Genomic DNA, 14010 nt, shown 5'->3' with positions numbered 1-14010 from the left:
CTCCACTACTCGTCATCACAGGATTGGTCCCGGTGTCGAAAAGGTGGGGCGAGAAGTTGCCCATCTTGCATGAGAGAGGACCGCCCCTAAAAACAGGCTGATTTCAGACAGGTGCAATAGTGTGAGAGGTTTTAAAGATGCCGTTTGCAAGTGATGGACAGCATGTTTTGCCGGAGTACTACAAAATAAGGCATCATCCCGTTAGTCTGTTTTAGTATGTAACAGAATATATTTTAAAATAGGACAACACAAAACGTACATTAGCAATATCGGGTGCTGATGTTTGGAGTGAGAACACCCAACTCTCCCGTCCTTGCCTCCCTCCCTTCGGTGTCAACCAGCTCTCTCCCTCCTCCTCCAGTTGGCCGCCGTCTTCTCCAGTGTGACAGCGGCAATGCGGAGCAAAGCCGCGGACGAGCAGCCCACAGTGCCCGGCAGTGTAGCGCGTTGTGGTTGCGGTGCTGGTGGTCGGGGAGCCGCGGGGCAGTGGGGGATGCTGACGGCTGCCGAGGCCGGATAGTCGACGCGGTGGTCGGCGGGCGCGCAGGCAGGAAGGAGCCTGGTGGTGAACCCGGAGCTCCACGGGCGAATCTGGGGTCTCGGTGGAGGATATTTTGTGGACATTAAGGGACGTGTTGAAACAGGTCGTCCCGCCATCAGTGACTAATTTCGGGCTTGAGCTACTTGATGACCCGGAGGCCCGGAGGAGCACAGAGCGCACAGCCCCGCAGTGGGGCTTGTTCGGCGGCCAAGCGGAGTAGGTAAAGCGGCCCCGCGGTTCCTCTTGACATACGCACGTCGCCGCGCTTGACTTTCGTCAGCTCCCCCACACACGCGCGTCTTTTATCTAAACCGAAGACAAAATTGTCTGGACTCGGACATTGTTAACAATAAGTGTCTTCGTGAGACATTAGCTTGCTGCTAAGGCTTAGCTTGCTAACATTGCATTGTCACCAGCCGGGCTGAGCTAGCCCGGCTCGTCGAGCTAACCGCTCAACATCTGGAGAAAGACGGCTACTTTTCACAGGGCCCACGTTCATGTTTATTTTATTTTTTTGTCATCACATATTGCCGAGACGTTTTCTAAACATTCGGCGAGCGTGTGTGATTGAGAATCCGAATCGTGTTTTTAGCGGCGGGCAGCTGAGTTCCATGCCGGTTGCTCGCACTAATGCTAATGCTAAGGCGAGCGGCGTAGGCGCTTGGTTATTGGGTTGGCATGAACATGAGCAATATTCCTACCAAAATGTCTCCTACGCACATTTTCAAACGAAGCTCGTCTTCAGTCACTTGACCTCAATATTAGCTCACGAATCAACCTAAAGACTATGTGTGTGTGTGTGCGTGTGTGGTTGTAACGCCTTTATATAAGTGTGTGTACGTGTAGTTTTAATTCTTTCTTGTGTGTTTAACTGTTGTGCGTGGTTGTACAATGTGTGTGTTTACAGCCATTGATGTCCTCACGCGGTCCAAATATCTCGTTCATCACAACACACGTGATTTTGAAAACTGGGTGTGTTGATGAGTTTATGGTGTGATTACAGTTCCAAATGTGTATCAGCACTTGTCCCTCTCCAAATAACAAACCCAAACAAGTTTCTCAAGTTGATGTCAGCCAATATGGCATGCCCCTAATTTTTGTGGCTGCACCTCATCTTTTTTTGGGTGACGAGCGAGCGTGGGATGAGGGAGAGGTCTCAGCCAATTTAAGGTCATCTGATTGGCTGCTGTTGACTGTCCGCAGAGACCCCCAATGAATCCGCTCAATCACATGAAGGGTGGACTGGCCGGCAACCCACACAGGTACGTCGGTCCACGAGCATACAAACACACTCACATTCACACACTCATTTACACACCCTCATCTCACACACAGACACACTCCTAAAACTGACACAAACATGTTAAAAACACACACATGCAGTTGGCCCTTGCCTCGTCCACTCACCCCTCCCCCTCCCTGTGTCCCCAGCGAGGGTTCATACGGGTATGAGCCCTCCAGCTGGCAGCAGCCCACGAACCAGCCCCCGGGGTCGCTCTCCGTGGTCACCACCGTGTGGGGGGTCACCAACCCCTCGGCCAGCCAGGTATGACACACGCAGTGTGTCACGCTCTGCGTACGCACTCTTGCCCGTGTCTCACATGCTGCCTTCTCTCCGCATTAGGGCCTGGGCGGCGGTTCGATGGGGCCTGGGGCCAACCCGGCTGGGGCGCCTGTGATGCATGGCCCCGGGGGGCCGTCTATGGCAGGGGCCCCGGAGAGCTATGTGGGCCAGCAGAGCTACGGGGAGCTCAACAAGGCCTATCCGAACCAGGTCACGTACGGCCGGCCTGGTGGGGGCTACATGGGCGGCCCGGGCGGGTACCCGGGAAGGTGGGTGTCGCACGTTTAACCGTGTGGTGCTCACAGGTGGTGACTATTTTACCCTCCCACACACACACACATAGTTACCCCCCCAACCCCAATGGATCCAGGGGGGCAGCGGACTTCACGCAAGCCGCGGCGGCAGCCATGGCAGCCGCCGCCGCCACGGCGACTGCCACCGCCACGGCGACCGTGGCTGCCATCCAAGAGAAGCAGAACCAGGAAATGAACTACGGACAGGTAAGCGCCACTTCCTGTCTACTTCTCCCGCATCTCACCGAGTGGCGCAGGTCTGCGAGTATGTGCAAACGTACCAAAATCACTTTTAAAAAAATGCAGGGTGGGCCACCAACTAGTCTAGTCCGCTTGACTTCTTTGAGGCCTTCCTGCTTCTGGTGGGGGTCACCTAATTAGACCGCGTGCCGCACCTGTCCGTTGCGTCTCAGATGGGTGGCCCATCGTACAACAGCCAGTTCATGGCCCACTCAGTTCCCCGCGCCCCTCCCGGCATGGGGGCAGGACCCGGCCCCACTAGAGGCATGGCCTCTATGAGCCCCATGTATGGGCCTGGAGGTCCCCAGAGGGTGGCGCCACACCAAAACTACTCACCTGGACCACAACAGCCTCACCCGCGGCCCCCGCAGGGCCTGAAGCGGCCTTACAACCCGGAGGTGAGCTGCCGCTCGGCCGATCGATCGGCGAGAGTGAAATCTTACCGATGGCGTTTCCTCCTCAGGGCTTCCCGGGGGCCCCTCAGCAATACGCTGTTCCCATCGGTTCCAGTTCCACGCCGGGTTCAGGTGGGGGTGGGCCGCCTGGATCGGGCTTGTACTCGCAGTACCAACCGGGTCAGTTTCTGAACAAAATAGTTTTCACGCTCAGGTTTAACATCTAATGCAAATGTTAGCTTAGCCGTTAGCTTAGCCCTTCTTGTTTTTGCCTTTATGAACTCTGCAGGTACTGGTAGTCCATGCCCCGTCCCACAAAGGGCAGGCTCCGCCCCCTCCTACAAGAAGCTGTCCCTCCCTCAGTATCCCCCGTCTGTGCCCTCCAACTCGCAATACTACAAGGTGTGTGTGCGCGTGCACACTTGAGCGTGCCCGTGTGTGTATTTGTGTGTGTGTGTTTTCACTCGTGTAAGTGTGTGTGGTTATTGCAGGAGCAGTTCAATGGTCAGGGCGGAGCTTTGAGTGTTATGTCATCAGGGGGGGTCTCAGGCATTTACAACTCCTTTAACCAGATCTCTGGGGTAAGTGTGTATGTGTGGGCTGACGTGTGTGTGTGTGTGTGTTTTTGTGCATGCGTGTGTGTGTGTGTGTGTATGGTCGTCATTATTCACCTCGCGCGTGCAATGTGAGTCAGCCCAGCCGAGGGCTGCCAAGCTACCCCAGCTCTCCGGTTCCCGGGAACCCGACTCCGCCCATTACGCCCGGCAGCTCCATGGCGCCGCCCTACATGTCGCCCGGCGGCAACGGTAGTGACATCAGCAAAGCTTCCTTCCTGCCCGACATCAAACCGGCCCTGCCCACAGGTGCGTGTTCAACCAAAGCCGCCTGCATTGCGGCGCCACAAGGGGGCGGGCGACCTGACCTTCCTGTTGGGCAGGTAACCCGAGCGACGACCTGCGTCTGACGTTCCCCGTGCGAGACGGCGTGGTCCTGGAGCCCTTCAGGTTGGAACACAACCTGGCGGTCAGCAACCACGTTTTCTCGCTCAGAGACTCCGTGTACAAGACGCTCATCATGAGGTCACTTCCTGCTCCCTTTTCACAAGAAGAGTTGGACCTGACTGGAAGTGCTGAACTGTGTGTGTGTGTGTGTGTGTGTGTGTGCGGACACGCAGGCCAGACCTGGAACTTCAGTTCAAGTGTTACCATCATGAGGATCGGCAGATGAACACCAATTGGCCAGCCTCCGTTCAGGTAAGACAGTCATGTGACAACCGGCCTCCCATCCCATTTCCTCGCTGCTTCCCATGCCGAATGTTTGGCAAAAAGGGGCGTGGCCGCCTTGATTCGAACCCTTCCGTCTCATAAAGCACTGGGCCAATCTTCACAAAACTGCTATTGTGGGGAAAAAGAATTCAACGAGGATTCCAAAATATGCAATCGTTTAGCAAGATGACCTTTTGACCTATATGACCTTGAATTTGACCTCGCGGATCACCTGACTTTAACCCCCACCCCAAAAAAAAATTTTTTTTCAAATCACGCTCCCTGTGGCCGTTCCTCAGGTGAGCGTGAACGCCACGCCGCTGAGCATCGAGCGCGGCGACAACAAGACGTCGCACAAGCCTTTGTACCTGAAGCAAGTGTGCCAGCTGGGCAGGAACACCATCCAGATCACCGTCACCGCCTGCTGCTGCGTCAGTCGAGCGCCCCGTCGCCCCCGCTTCTCCTTCGCTCCGTCGTCCGTCTCACCGTCTGTCCCCGTTTGGTGTCGCGCAGTCGCACCTGTTCGTGCTGCAGCTGGTCCACCGTCCATCCGTGCGTTCGGTTCTTCAGGGTCTGATGAAGAAGCGACTCCCCGCCGAGCACTGCGTCGCCAAGAGTGAGTCGCGACGACGGTCGGCCATGTTTGACCACGTTCTTAACGCCGTTGTCGCGTGCGTGCAGTCAAAAGGAACTTCAGCAGCGGCTCCGTCCCCGGGACCCCCGGGCTCAACGGAGAGGACGGCGTGGAGCAGACGGCCATCAGGGTGTCGCTCAAGTGTCCCATCACTTTTCGCCGCATACAACTGCCAGCTAGAGGACACGACTGCAGACACGTACAGGTACGCGCTCGCGTGCGATCGCGCGTCTCCGGTAGAGCCACGTCCGCCTTTTGAGCTGGAATCCACTTCCTGTGCGCAGTGTTTTGACCTGGAGTCGTACCTGCAACTCAACTGCGAGAGAGGAACATGGAGATGTCCCGTGTGCATGTATGTCCAGAAACGCACTTGGACGGGGGGGGGGGCTTCCTCACGTCGCCATGGTAACCATTCCTCTTGAAACCTGTGTGTGCACCCCCGCGCAGTAAAACTGCTCTGCTGGAGGGTCTGGAAGTGGATCAGTACATGCTGGGAATTCTCATCTACGTTCAGAAGTGAGCGGCTCACGTGACAAGCTTGACAGCTGAGCGACCGACCATCGCGTGACGATCGTCGAGCTCCGTTGACAGTCGTCGAGCTCCGTTGACAGTCTTGACGTTTCACGTTTGCGTTCAGTTCGGAGTACGAGGAGATCACCATCGACCCGGTGTGCAGCTGGAAGCCCGTTCCGGTCAAGCCGGACGTCCACGTCAAGGAGGAGTCGGACGGCCCGGCGCTCAAGCGCTGTCGGACCCTCAGCCCGAGTCACATGGTGCTGCCCAGTGTCATGGAGATGATCGCCTCCCTGGGCCCCGCCCCTCCCTCCGCATCCTCGTCCTCGCCCGCACGCTACCCCGCCATGGCGCCGGCGGGCGCGCGCAGCAACACGCCCGACTACTCCGGGGCAGGTGCGCACGGACGGAACGCCCAACGCTTTGGCTTTGAATAGTTTCAGATGTTTCTTCTTTTTTTAATTTTTTATTTTTTAATGAAATTTTAATTTGTTTTTCATTCGGCAAAATGTGCAGAGTGTAAAATCTGTGTTGTGCATGCAGGTCCGATTGCGTGCGCGACAGTTAGCGCCTTAGCGTGGGTTAGCCTGCGCGCACTCGCGTTTGGGCGTGCGTTTTTTCCAGATGAGAGCCGTCGAAGTGAGTCGTTTGTTTTGAGATATGGACTCGTATCTCAAGGCATCTGGTGAAAAAAGTCCACTTCATCCGAATGAAGCGGACCGCCGTGTGCCGTTATTTCAGCTCCGTCGTATCCCGGCCAGACGCCGTTCTCGGACGTGAGCGCGAGTCCCGTCACCCCGGGGACGGTCGGGGGGGACTTCTCGTCGCCCGACCCGCCCCCCCTCTCCTACCGTTCCGAACTGTCCGGCGCCCTCCTGGCGGGCGACAAGACGCTGCCGCCGACGGCGCAGGTACCGCCGCCGTCGTTGCGCGAGCGTTGACAAGACTTCCTCCTTCCTTTCTCTTTCCTTTGCTTCCTTCTTTTTCTTGCGTTCTGCCCCCCCCCTTCCCTTTCGACCTAAATTGCTTTCTTCCTCCTTCCCCTCCCCCCCACTTTCCTTCGCTCTTTACTTAACGGCTCGCTTCCTTCCGCCAGATGTCGGCTCCCCACGGCATTCCCCATCCTCAGCAGCCGTCTGTCGGTCTCCACGGCAACCCCCAGGTGGGCGGGGCCGCCAACCCCATGCTGCAGCAGCTTAGCAACCACAACGCTCGTCTCCACGGTGACGCCTTCAGCCTCGGCGCAGAGGTTCCGGAAACTTCTCTCGATGTGAGCCGACTGAGTTCATGGCGTGTGTGTGTGTGTGCGTGTCGGGGCTGCAGTAGTTTGGGGTGGGGGTGGGGGGGGGGCTCAGTCCACTTGGTTTTTGTTTTCTTTTCATGCTGGCTTTTGACTCTGTTGGTTTTAAATTTGTTTTTAGAGCCGATTTGTTCTGATTTTTTTTTTTTAGGGGGGGGCGTATGTTTAGTTTTAGTACTACGTTGTTTAAGAGAGACAGAATATTTGTCAAATGCAAGATTTATAAAAAATTCACCATTCCATAAAAAACTACAATTCTCTCTTATGTCTGGATGCACGGCTTGACCGAATTCAGAAGATTTTAATTGACAAAAAAGGAAAATGTAGGTCATTTTTAATTCATTAATGACAGTTTTGATTTTGTTTTACAAACAGAGTCGAGTTTTATTAAAAAAAATGTATTTACTTTCATTTCATTTGCTTTTCTCCAAATTTATGGTTGCAGTTACTTCATTAGTTTTTGTGAGCAGGGGAGAGTGGGCGCTTGTTTGTGTTGTCATAGTAACGTGTGTGTGTGTGTGTGTGTGTGTGTGTGTGTGTGTGTGTGTGTTTTGTTTCAGCTGCTTCCGGAGCTGAGCAACCCAGACGAGCTGCTGTCGTACCTGGGCCCGCCGGACCTCCCCAGCGGTGGCAACAACAATAACGACGACCTGCTGGCTCTCTTCGAGGACAACTGAGCGGACTCGACCATTCCTCTTTGCTCTCGCTCAACTTTTTACACTGGTGTCATTCATTGTTGTCTTTCAACAATCAAGTATCCCACCCCACCCCGCCCCCACTTAAAAAAAAAATCAATTTTCAGGTCCCTAAAGCGCCACGTGTCAGTGAACGGATTTCCTCATGCCCATTTTGTTTTCCCCACTTTGGAAAAGCCAAAGTTGACCCTCTAACCAAAATGCGAGAAATTCAAGCAGGTGACTCACTGATTGTTTTTTTTCCCTCTCTCCCTTCCACTTTTTGATGTTCTGCTTCTGCTGTCAGCGGATGCAGCAGCCTCCCGATGAACAGGAAGTGGCAAAAAGTGTTCAAGAGTGACTTCCTGCTTCGCAGCCTTCGATTAGACTTTGGCTGGGACTCGCGCAACCAAACGGGGGGGGGGGGGGGGGGTGTTGATCAGACCCGGCTTCTCGTCACCAGGATTTGTAGACGTGGTCGCTGACTTTCCATCCTGTCGTCGGTGACCCCACTTCCTGCCGGTGAAGTGGACGCCTGCCAGAGACAAGAAAATAAAAAGGGATTCCTTCGTCTTGCAATAATCACAGGCAAAATGAAACCAAAAACATCTTGTCATGACCGTGTAGGGCTGGGCGCATACAGCTGGAATATTTATTCATGATATAAGTATTTCAAAATTGTTTATGTAGATAATTTTTTTTAACATTTTATTTTAACCAAATGAAAATAAGAAAAAAGTTCAGTGTCTAAAGGTAAACTAAAATAATACCATTCAAAGTATCTGGTAGAAAATAAAATAATTTTCAAGGAATGGACACCAAAACCTTTTTTTAGAACCCCAAACATGCTTTTGTGCTCCAAATTTGCTCTTAACTGTTTGTTACTATCACCCGGGCCGATGATGACAAGTTCACATTTCTTGGTTGATTGCATTCCAAAAACGGTTTCTTGCAGCTTTAGAAATATGTCGTTTAAACCATAATCAACTTTATTTTTATCTGGACCTAATTCATTCCTTCCTCCTCCGCTGCTTCCTTGGATGTACTTCGTCCTTTAATAATATTAAGAACTGCAAAATCAAACCAATAAGTGACTGTGATGATGTTGGTTTTGGGTTCCAAGCCACCGCGGGCCCCGTCCTATTGCTTACATCTTTTCAATATTCTTTGATCAGCTCTTTTGTCGCAATGATGACTGTGAATAAAGGGAAATGACTTTTACGAAAGCCCACGTCAACTTTTCAGGACAGTCATTTGAAACGTTTGGTTTCACTCATTGAGACTTGAGCGCCTCTCAGCAGGTATTGGCTCGCTCTTCATCAACTAAAGCAATCTTTGGCTTCTTTTTTTTTCGTCGTGCTAATGACCGCGCCCTGTGCGCGTGAGCGCGCATTCTTCTTCTCATCCCGCCCCTCGCTACAACAGGAGCGCGCTTAGACTGCGGGTGGTGACGTTCGTCCATCTCGCGCTGCCCACGATTGGCCACGCGGGGCGTCCGTCATGCGTGAGGCGCGTTGCTTAGGCGCTTCAAGACTTGTCGTTTGGTAGCAGGGCGGGGCGATCTTTTGAGAGCACGCCCCCGCCTTGCAGACTGCACCCTGTGCGAAACTCTTCTCTCAATTGGCCCGTACTGTCAACGCACCAAACGCAAATGACAAATGTGAACTGTGGCCAATCAGAAAGCGTGACTTCGCGAGCGGGTTTAGTCTTCTATTTGCTGATTGGCCGCAGTCTGCGCCAGTCACGCGCGTCGACGCTCGCCAATGGCCCGATTGAATTATCACCGCCTACTGTCTTTTATATAAAGTTTCTCGACAGTCGGCCATCTTTCTCGGTTCATTGTCATTCATCGCGGCTCGTTGGTCGTCGAAAAATCTTTTTTCCTTCTTCTCGGAAGCGAAGCAGCGGCAGACATGGCCAGACCAAGGGTGTTCTTCGACATCACCTCCGACGGTGCGGCTCTTGGCCGCATCGTGATGGAGGTACGTCCGCTCGCTTTTAGGCGCGGGGTGGAGGCGAGGCGTTAGCACGCGCTTCCTTTGTGCGGGTTCCGCAGCTAATCGCCGATGGCCGAACGCGGGGCCCCGGGCGACCTTGGAGACGGGCGGGAAACCGTCTGGAGGCCAAAAACGGCGGCGTGCGGTCGGCCGTCGCGTCGCCGCCAGCACCCTGGACGGCTTAGTTTGAGCGTTAGCAACGTTAGCCTAGCGCGCTAAGCTCGATGAGTCATGCGCCAGGCTAACGTGCTAATGCGGCGTGTTGCTCCATTGAGCGGGCTTCTAGTTGTAGCCCGACGTCAATGTTTCCGCCGTGTTGGACATGTTTTTACTGGACTTAGCACTATAAAATGGCTTCCCGAAAACGTGACCAAACTTTATGATGTAGTCGGGCATTGCGAAATTGCTGATGTCAAGTTGATATCAATAACTGCATTTGGTGGATCTCTGTTAAACAAATTACTGTATGGGAACTGTGAATGGGTCTACTTGGGGACCAGCTAGGTATAAGAAGATGCATATGCAACTTTAATGTTTTTTACATGTAGTCCCATTCTTTTGCGTTTAGCAACATGTTAACAACCTAGCATACATTGACACTAAGATGTGAAAACACTTAGCTAGGAGTTAAGTAATAACGTTATTGGATTTGGTTCATCCCGTGAAAATTCAAATGACGAATTAGCGACACAAATACAATGTAGGAGAGGGGTTTTGGCGTAAATATGCAACAGAAAACAATTTACTTGTACACGGGCAATGAAATTTGAAGATGTGACGAGCTTCAAGGTCTGCAAATTGAAGTCGCAAAATGTGACTCTTTCACGTCCAACATGTCCGCAACGTTGACGTACGATTGGTCTTTGCGCCAGGGCTCGGTGTGGAAATTTTTTTCCCCCTTTGCATCCGGTTTTCCCGCCCTCGCCCGCTGGCGGCTAATGCTAACGTAGCAACGCTGTGAACAAGCACGCACGCCGTCTTGTTGGCCGCCCGCTCTGCTTCTGCAAAGGGGGGGGGGGGGGGCGCTGAAATACGGGAAGTCCTGTCCATGCAGGCGGCCGAAAGCTTGTTTTCCACTGGTGACTTGGGATCTTTATGGCTCCGCCTGCGTCACTCGGCGGGCGGGACTGCGACACTTGTGCCTTCTGGAAACTTCCATGCTGTGGGGGGGCGGGAGAGGGGGAGCGTGCGCGATAGCTTCCCTTTGTACCCACGTGACCCAAGTCCTAACTCGCTCCTAAGCGCTCCTTTGGGGTTTTCGGGCTCAATGCGAACTTTGTGCTTTTTATTTCGGGCTGCAATGGCGAAGCCCAGAAATACTGGGAAGTTATTTTTAATATATATACATGCGCCATGTGGTAGGCATGAGCACACTTCCTGTCCTCTTTCAGGCAGATTGGTTTTGCATTTTCTTGTGTTCTGGGGGGGGGGGGTCCTGTGCTTTTGCTGTGATTCCAGTCACTTTTGCCTTGGGGGGGGGGGGTTGTGGAGCATAGCTCTTCTCATATGCTGAGGGACTCAATTGAATCGCCACTTCTTTGGTGCTGGTTGTAATGGTGGAAGATGGCGGCCCGCCAACCACGATTTTTGGCTTTTTCTGCTCAAGAGAGTAGGGAGCAGCAAAATGAGGCCAGCACCATGCTGAAACCCCCCCCCCCCCCCCCTCCTCTCTGGGTTGCTTTGGTGCAGGGACAGAGATTTGCCAAGTGCCACTCGCGACCCAAATGTGAACGCCCTAACTTACTGCTTTGAAGCGTGCCTTTGTACAGGGTGGACAACACATCCAGAGGATCCATACCACACTCGAGTCCGTTGCAGGTCTCCGCGATGGCTGGTTGTTCTTTGGTCTTCGGCCCTGCTAGAATTCTTCAGTGTCGGCGCCTTCCACAGAGTATTCGGAAGATGTCGGCCTTTTTTCGCCCGTACCGTTTCCTTTTCAGATTTTTCTTGTCTTACTTTTGGACACCTTCACTTTTGACGTTGCTTCTTCCACACTTTGGTTGCCTTTGTCTTTGGACCGCTCGGGCATCTTGACTTTGTTGCTCCTTTTCGAGCTCGTCATTGTCGAACACTTTCATCAACTCTCGTCACTGGAATTGCCATCAAAAGTGTTGCCCAAAAAAAATAAATTACATCTTGCTTATACTGATTCAGTGTTGAATTGTTTGCATTTAAAAAAAAAAAACTTGCTGGATATTTTTGGGGTGAATCGGCAAGCCCTCGTCCTTGTGGCGAAATGTATCCACCACCTTACACATTTTTATTTGTACATTTATGGCGTGTGAGGGTTCATAGGATTTTATTCAATGTCCCCAATGTGTGGCTACTCCCGAGATATTTAGTGTTTTTGAGACCGTAAAGCGCACTCAAAATCCCCCCCCCCCCCCCCCCCCCCCCCCAAAATCAAAAATCAACAGTGCGCCTAAGTCGGGTGTACCTTTTGTTTGAATATTCAATCAAGTTTGCCTTATTTGCTGTACTGCCTTGTTTCCCCTTAATGTGCTGAAATGCACCTTCGAACCCAATGCGTCATGTACGGACAATTCTAAAAGCTGACCTGTTATTTGAGACGGCCTAATAATTTGTTGTCCCTTTTGATAGTCCAGAAAAATACGGTAAGCATAGATTGGGATGTTTTTTTTTTTTTTTTAGCAGCCCTCTAACATTATGTCCCGCCGCAGCTTATTTACAGTAAAGTATTAAACGTGATGGCTTTTTATAAATTCTAGAATATGCATGAAGTTCAGGTTGTAAGGATACAACTACAATAAAAATAGTTTTCTTGAAATTTGTCACATTTTATCCGTATGTGCAGAATAATCAGAAAATGGTCATCTAAATTTTGACTTTGGAAGTTGCCATTTCAATCTGACAGCCCATTAAAAAAACCCGCTTGGTGGGTTTTGAATCCCTAAAATTGGGTCAGGGGATGGGTGTGGGTAATGATCAATGAGTGTTTATTTTTAAATAAATGCTTATTTTTCTCTTCAGCTGCGCGCTGACGTGGTTCCCAAGACCGCGGAGAACTTCCGCGCCTTGTGTACCGGCGAGAAGGGTTTTGGCTACAAGGGTAGCACCTTCCACCGCGTCATCCCTGACTTCATGTGCCAGGTGAGTGAGCCGATTCTCTTTTCCCGGGGTACCGTGTCAAATGTTTCTCGAGTGCGAGTCGCCAAGCTTGCTTGTGCCGACAGGGCGGGGACTTCACCAACCACAATGGAACCGGAGGAAAGTCCATCTACGGGAACAAGTTTGCCGACGAGAACTTCACCCTGAAGCACATGGGAGCCGGCACCTTGTCCATGGCCAACGCTGGACCCAACACCAACGGATCGCAGTTCTTCATCTGCACCACCAAGACCAGCTGGTGAAAACCGTCCACTTGTCAAACTTTTTTTTTTGGGGGGCGGGTCTCAAAAGAAGAGAATTTAAATGCTTCCCCAGGGGCAAAGCCTGATGTGAGTGCGTGTTTGGTTGCCCTCAGGCTGGACGGCAAGCACGTGGTCTTTGGCAGTGTGGTGGAGGGCATAGAGGTGGTCAAGAAAATGGAGACCAAAGGTTCCGGCAGCGGCAAGACCTCGTCGAAGTTGGTCATCCAGGACTGCGGCCAACTCTGAGCGCGCCACAGTCTACCTGTCGCATCTTGGGGACCGCCCCCCCCCCCCCCCCCCCACTCCCATCCCCTGTCCGCCCAACCCCTTTTCCTCCAGCCTGTCATTCATTCCACGTTCCAGCTGATCTTGGAACAATTCATTTCCATTTCTGTTTTTGTAACGATTCGAAACCCGTCGCTGCATTTGTGACTTTGCCTCTCTGAACGTTTGGTTTGCATTTAACGATGTGCTCCAAAACGGTTTTCTTTCATCGACAAATAAAAGATGGCCTTGGTGACTCAATTGTTGCTCTAATTAATATGCGCTGTGCGTTCAAGAAATGGGATTCAGCACAAGTCCGTATAGTCTAGTTACGGATAACCGTAGTTTACGGGTAATTGTTGTCGGCTGGGTGGCAGTTACAGATATTTTGGAATTTCATTTTAATTAGAAGCGAGCTTAAGATATCTCCACGCGTCGTTAGACTTCCCGATGCGAGTCCGTCGCCTTTTTGACGTGTCCAGCCAAGGCTTGCTGTACACGGCTGACATCTTGTGGCGGCATTGGGAACGTTTCAAGAGGACGTGGTTTTATCTTGGATCAACATCAAAATCTCCATTTTCAACAACCTCATTCCTGACTGGTTTTTTTTTAATGTTACAAATCGAGTGATGCATTGACCTAGGAATGCCAATCGTACATACCCAACTAAAAGACCAGCAACGCGATCTCCCCTCGGAGCTTCTTTCGCCTTTGCAAAAAATATTGCCACAGGATTCAACTCCACTACTTTACACAGGTAGAGGTTCGGCAACCAGCTTTCGTTTTTCTCGAGCCGTTACTCCTTCGACCCGCCTGAAAAATTGCTAAAGTTCTCACGAATAAGTCATCGCTCCTTGCGGTGCGTTCACGGTACATCGGAAACGGCACTATCCCTAATAAACATCACCGGAACGAAAATTAACAAAATTACGGTCTTAAGTTTGAGTCGCACGTGTGTT

The 14010-nt window shown here is 52.0% G+C and overlaps 3 protein-coding genes across 5 annotated transcripts in view; 2 read left to right on the top strand and 1 right to left on the bottom strand.

Annotated features, from left to right (window-relative positions):
* The window catches only part of vsig10 (V-set and immunoglobulin domain containing 10), a 172362-nt gene that overhangs the window by 79541 nt on the left and 78811 nt on the right, over window positions 1–14010 (bottom strand). The gene's annotated exons all lie outside the window — the stretch shown is intronic.
* On the top strand, window positions 27–8645 carry LOC127602640 (zinc finger MIZ domain-containing protein 2-like). 2 transcript variants are annotated; one of them, XM_052068917.1, is made up of 21 exons: window positions 27–757; window positions 1745–1803; window positions 1973–2087; window positions 2166–2374; window positions 2449–2605; window positions 2812–3036; window positions 3102–3213; window positions 3323–3435; window positions 3525–3614; window positions 3728–3896; window positions 3971–4112; window positions 4208–4286; window positions 4598–4729; window positions 4812–4914; window positions 4980–5137; window positions 5217–5284; window positions 5380–5448; window positions 5570–5841; window positions 6187–6356; window positions 6542–6715; window positions 7306–8645. In XM_052068917.1, the coding sequence occupies exons 2-21, from the start codon at window positions 1754–1756 to the stop codon at window positions 7420–7422; spliced, it is 2724 nt and encodes a 907-aa protein (XP_051924877.1). In that variant the 5' UTR covers window positions 27–757; window positions 1745–1753; the 3' UTR covers window positions 7423–8645. The 2 variants fall into 2 exon arrangements, with proteins under 2 accessions (XP_051924877.1, XP_051924876.1); XM_052068916.1 differs by having other exon boundaries at window positions 27–761.
* On the top strand, window positions 9226–13310 carry LOC127602772 (peptidyl-prolyl cis-trans isomerase-like). Of its 2 annotated transcripts, none has more exons than XM_052069119.1 (4): window positions 9226–9401; window positions 12408–12527; window positions 12611–12783; window positions 12901–13310. In XM_052069119.1, the coding sequence occupies exons 1-4, from the start codon at window positions 9333–9335 to the stop codon at window positions 13031–13033; spliced, it is 495 nt and encodes a 164-aa protein (XP_051925079.1). In that variant the 5' UTR covers window positions 9226–9332; the 3' UTR covers window positions 13034–13310. The 2 variants fall into 2 exon arrangements, with proteins under 2 accessions (XP_051925079.1, XP_051925080.1); XM_052069120.1 differs by lacking the exon at window positions 9226–9401 and adding an exon at window positions 11171–11338.

Source organism: Hippocampus zosterae, chromosome 6 (genome assembly GCF_025434085.1).
Source record: "Hippocampus zosterae strain Florida chromosome 6, ASM2543408v3, whole genome shotgun sequence".
NCBI lineage: Eukaryota > Metazoa > Chordata > Actinopteri > Syngnathiformes > Syngnathidae > Hippocampus > Hippocampus zosterae.
Note: the sequence above shows the minus strand (reverse complement) of the source record. Positions and strands in the feature narration are given on the sequence as shown.

What these genes read in the sequence shown, in the direction of transcription:
- LOC127602640 (XM_052068917.1), top strand. Translation starts at nt 1,754, where the DNA reads ATGAATCCGCTCAATCACATGAAGGGTGGACTGGCCGGCAACCCACAC. An exon ending in AGGAAATGAACTACGGACAG is followed by an intron (nt 2,606 to 2,811) that starts GTAAGCGCCACT and finishes GTTGCGTCTCAG; the next exon opens with ATGGGTGGCCCATCGTACAA. An exon ending in ATTCTCATCTACGTTCAGAA is followed by an intron (nt 5,449 to 5,569) that starts GTGAGCGGCTCA and finishes GTTTGCGTTCAG; the next exon opens with TTCGGAGTACGAGGAGATCA.
- LOC127602772 (XM_052069119.1), top strand. Translation starts at nt 9,333, where the DNA reads ATGGCCAGACCAAGGGTGTTCTTCGACATCACCTCCGACGGTGCGGCT. An exon ending in TCCCTGACTTCATGTGCCAG is followed by an intron (nt 12,528 to 12,610) that starts GTGAGTGAGCCG and finishes TTGTGCCGACAG; the next exon opens with GGCGGGGACTTCACCAACCA. An exon ending in TGCACCACCAAGACCAGCTG is followed by an intron (nt 12,784 to 12,900) that starts GTGAAAACCGTC and finishes GGTTGCCCTCAG; the next exon opens with GCTGGACGGCAAGCACGTGG.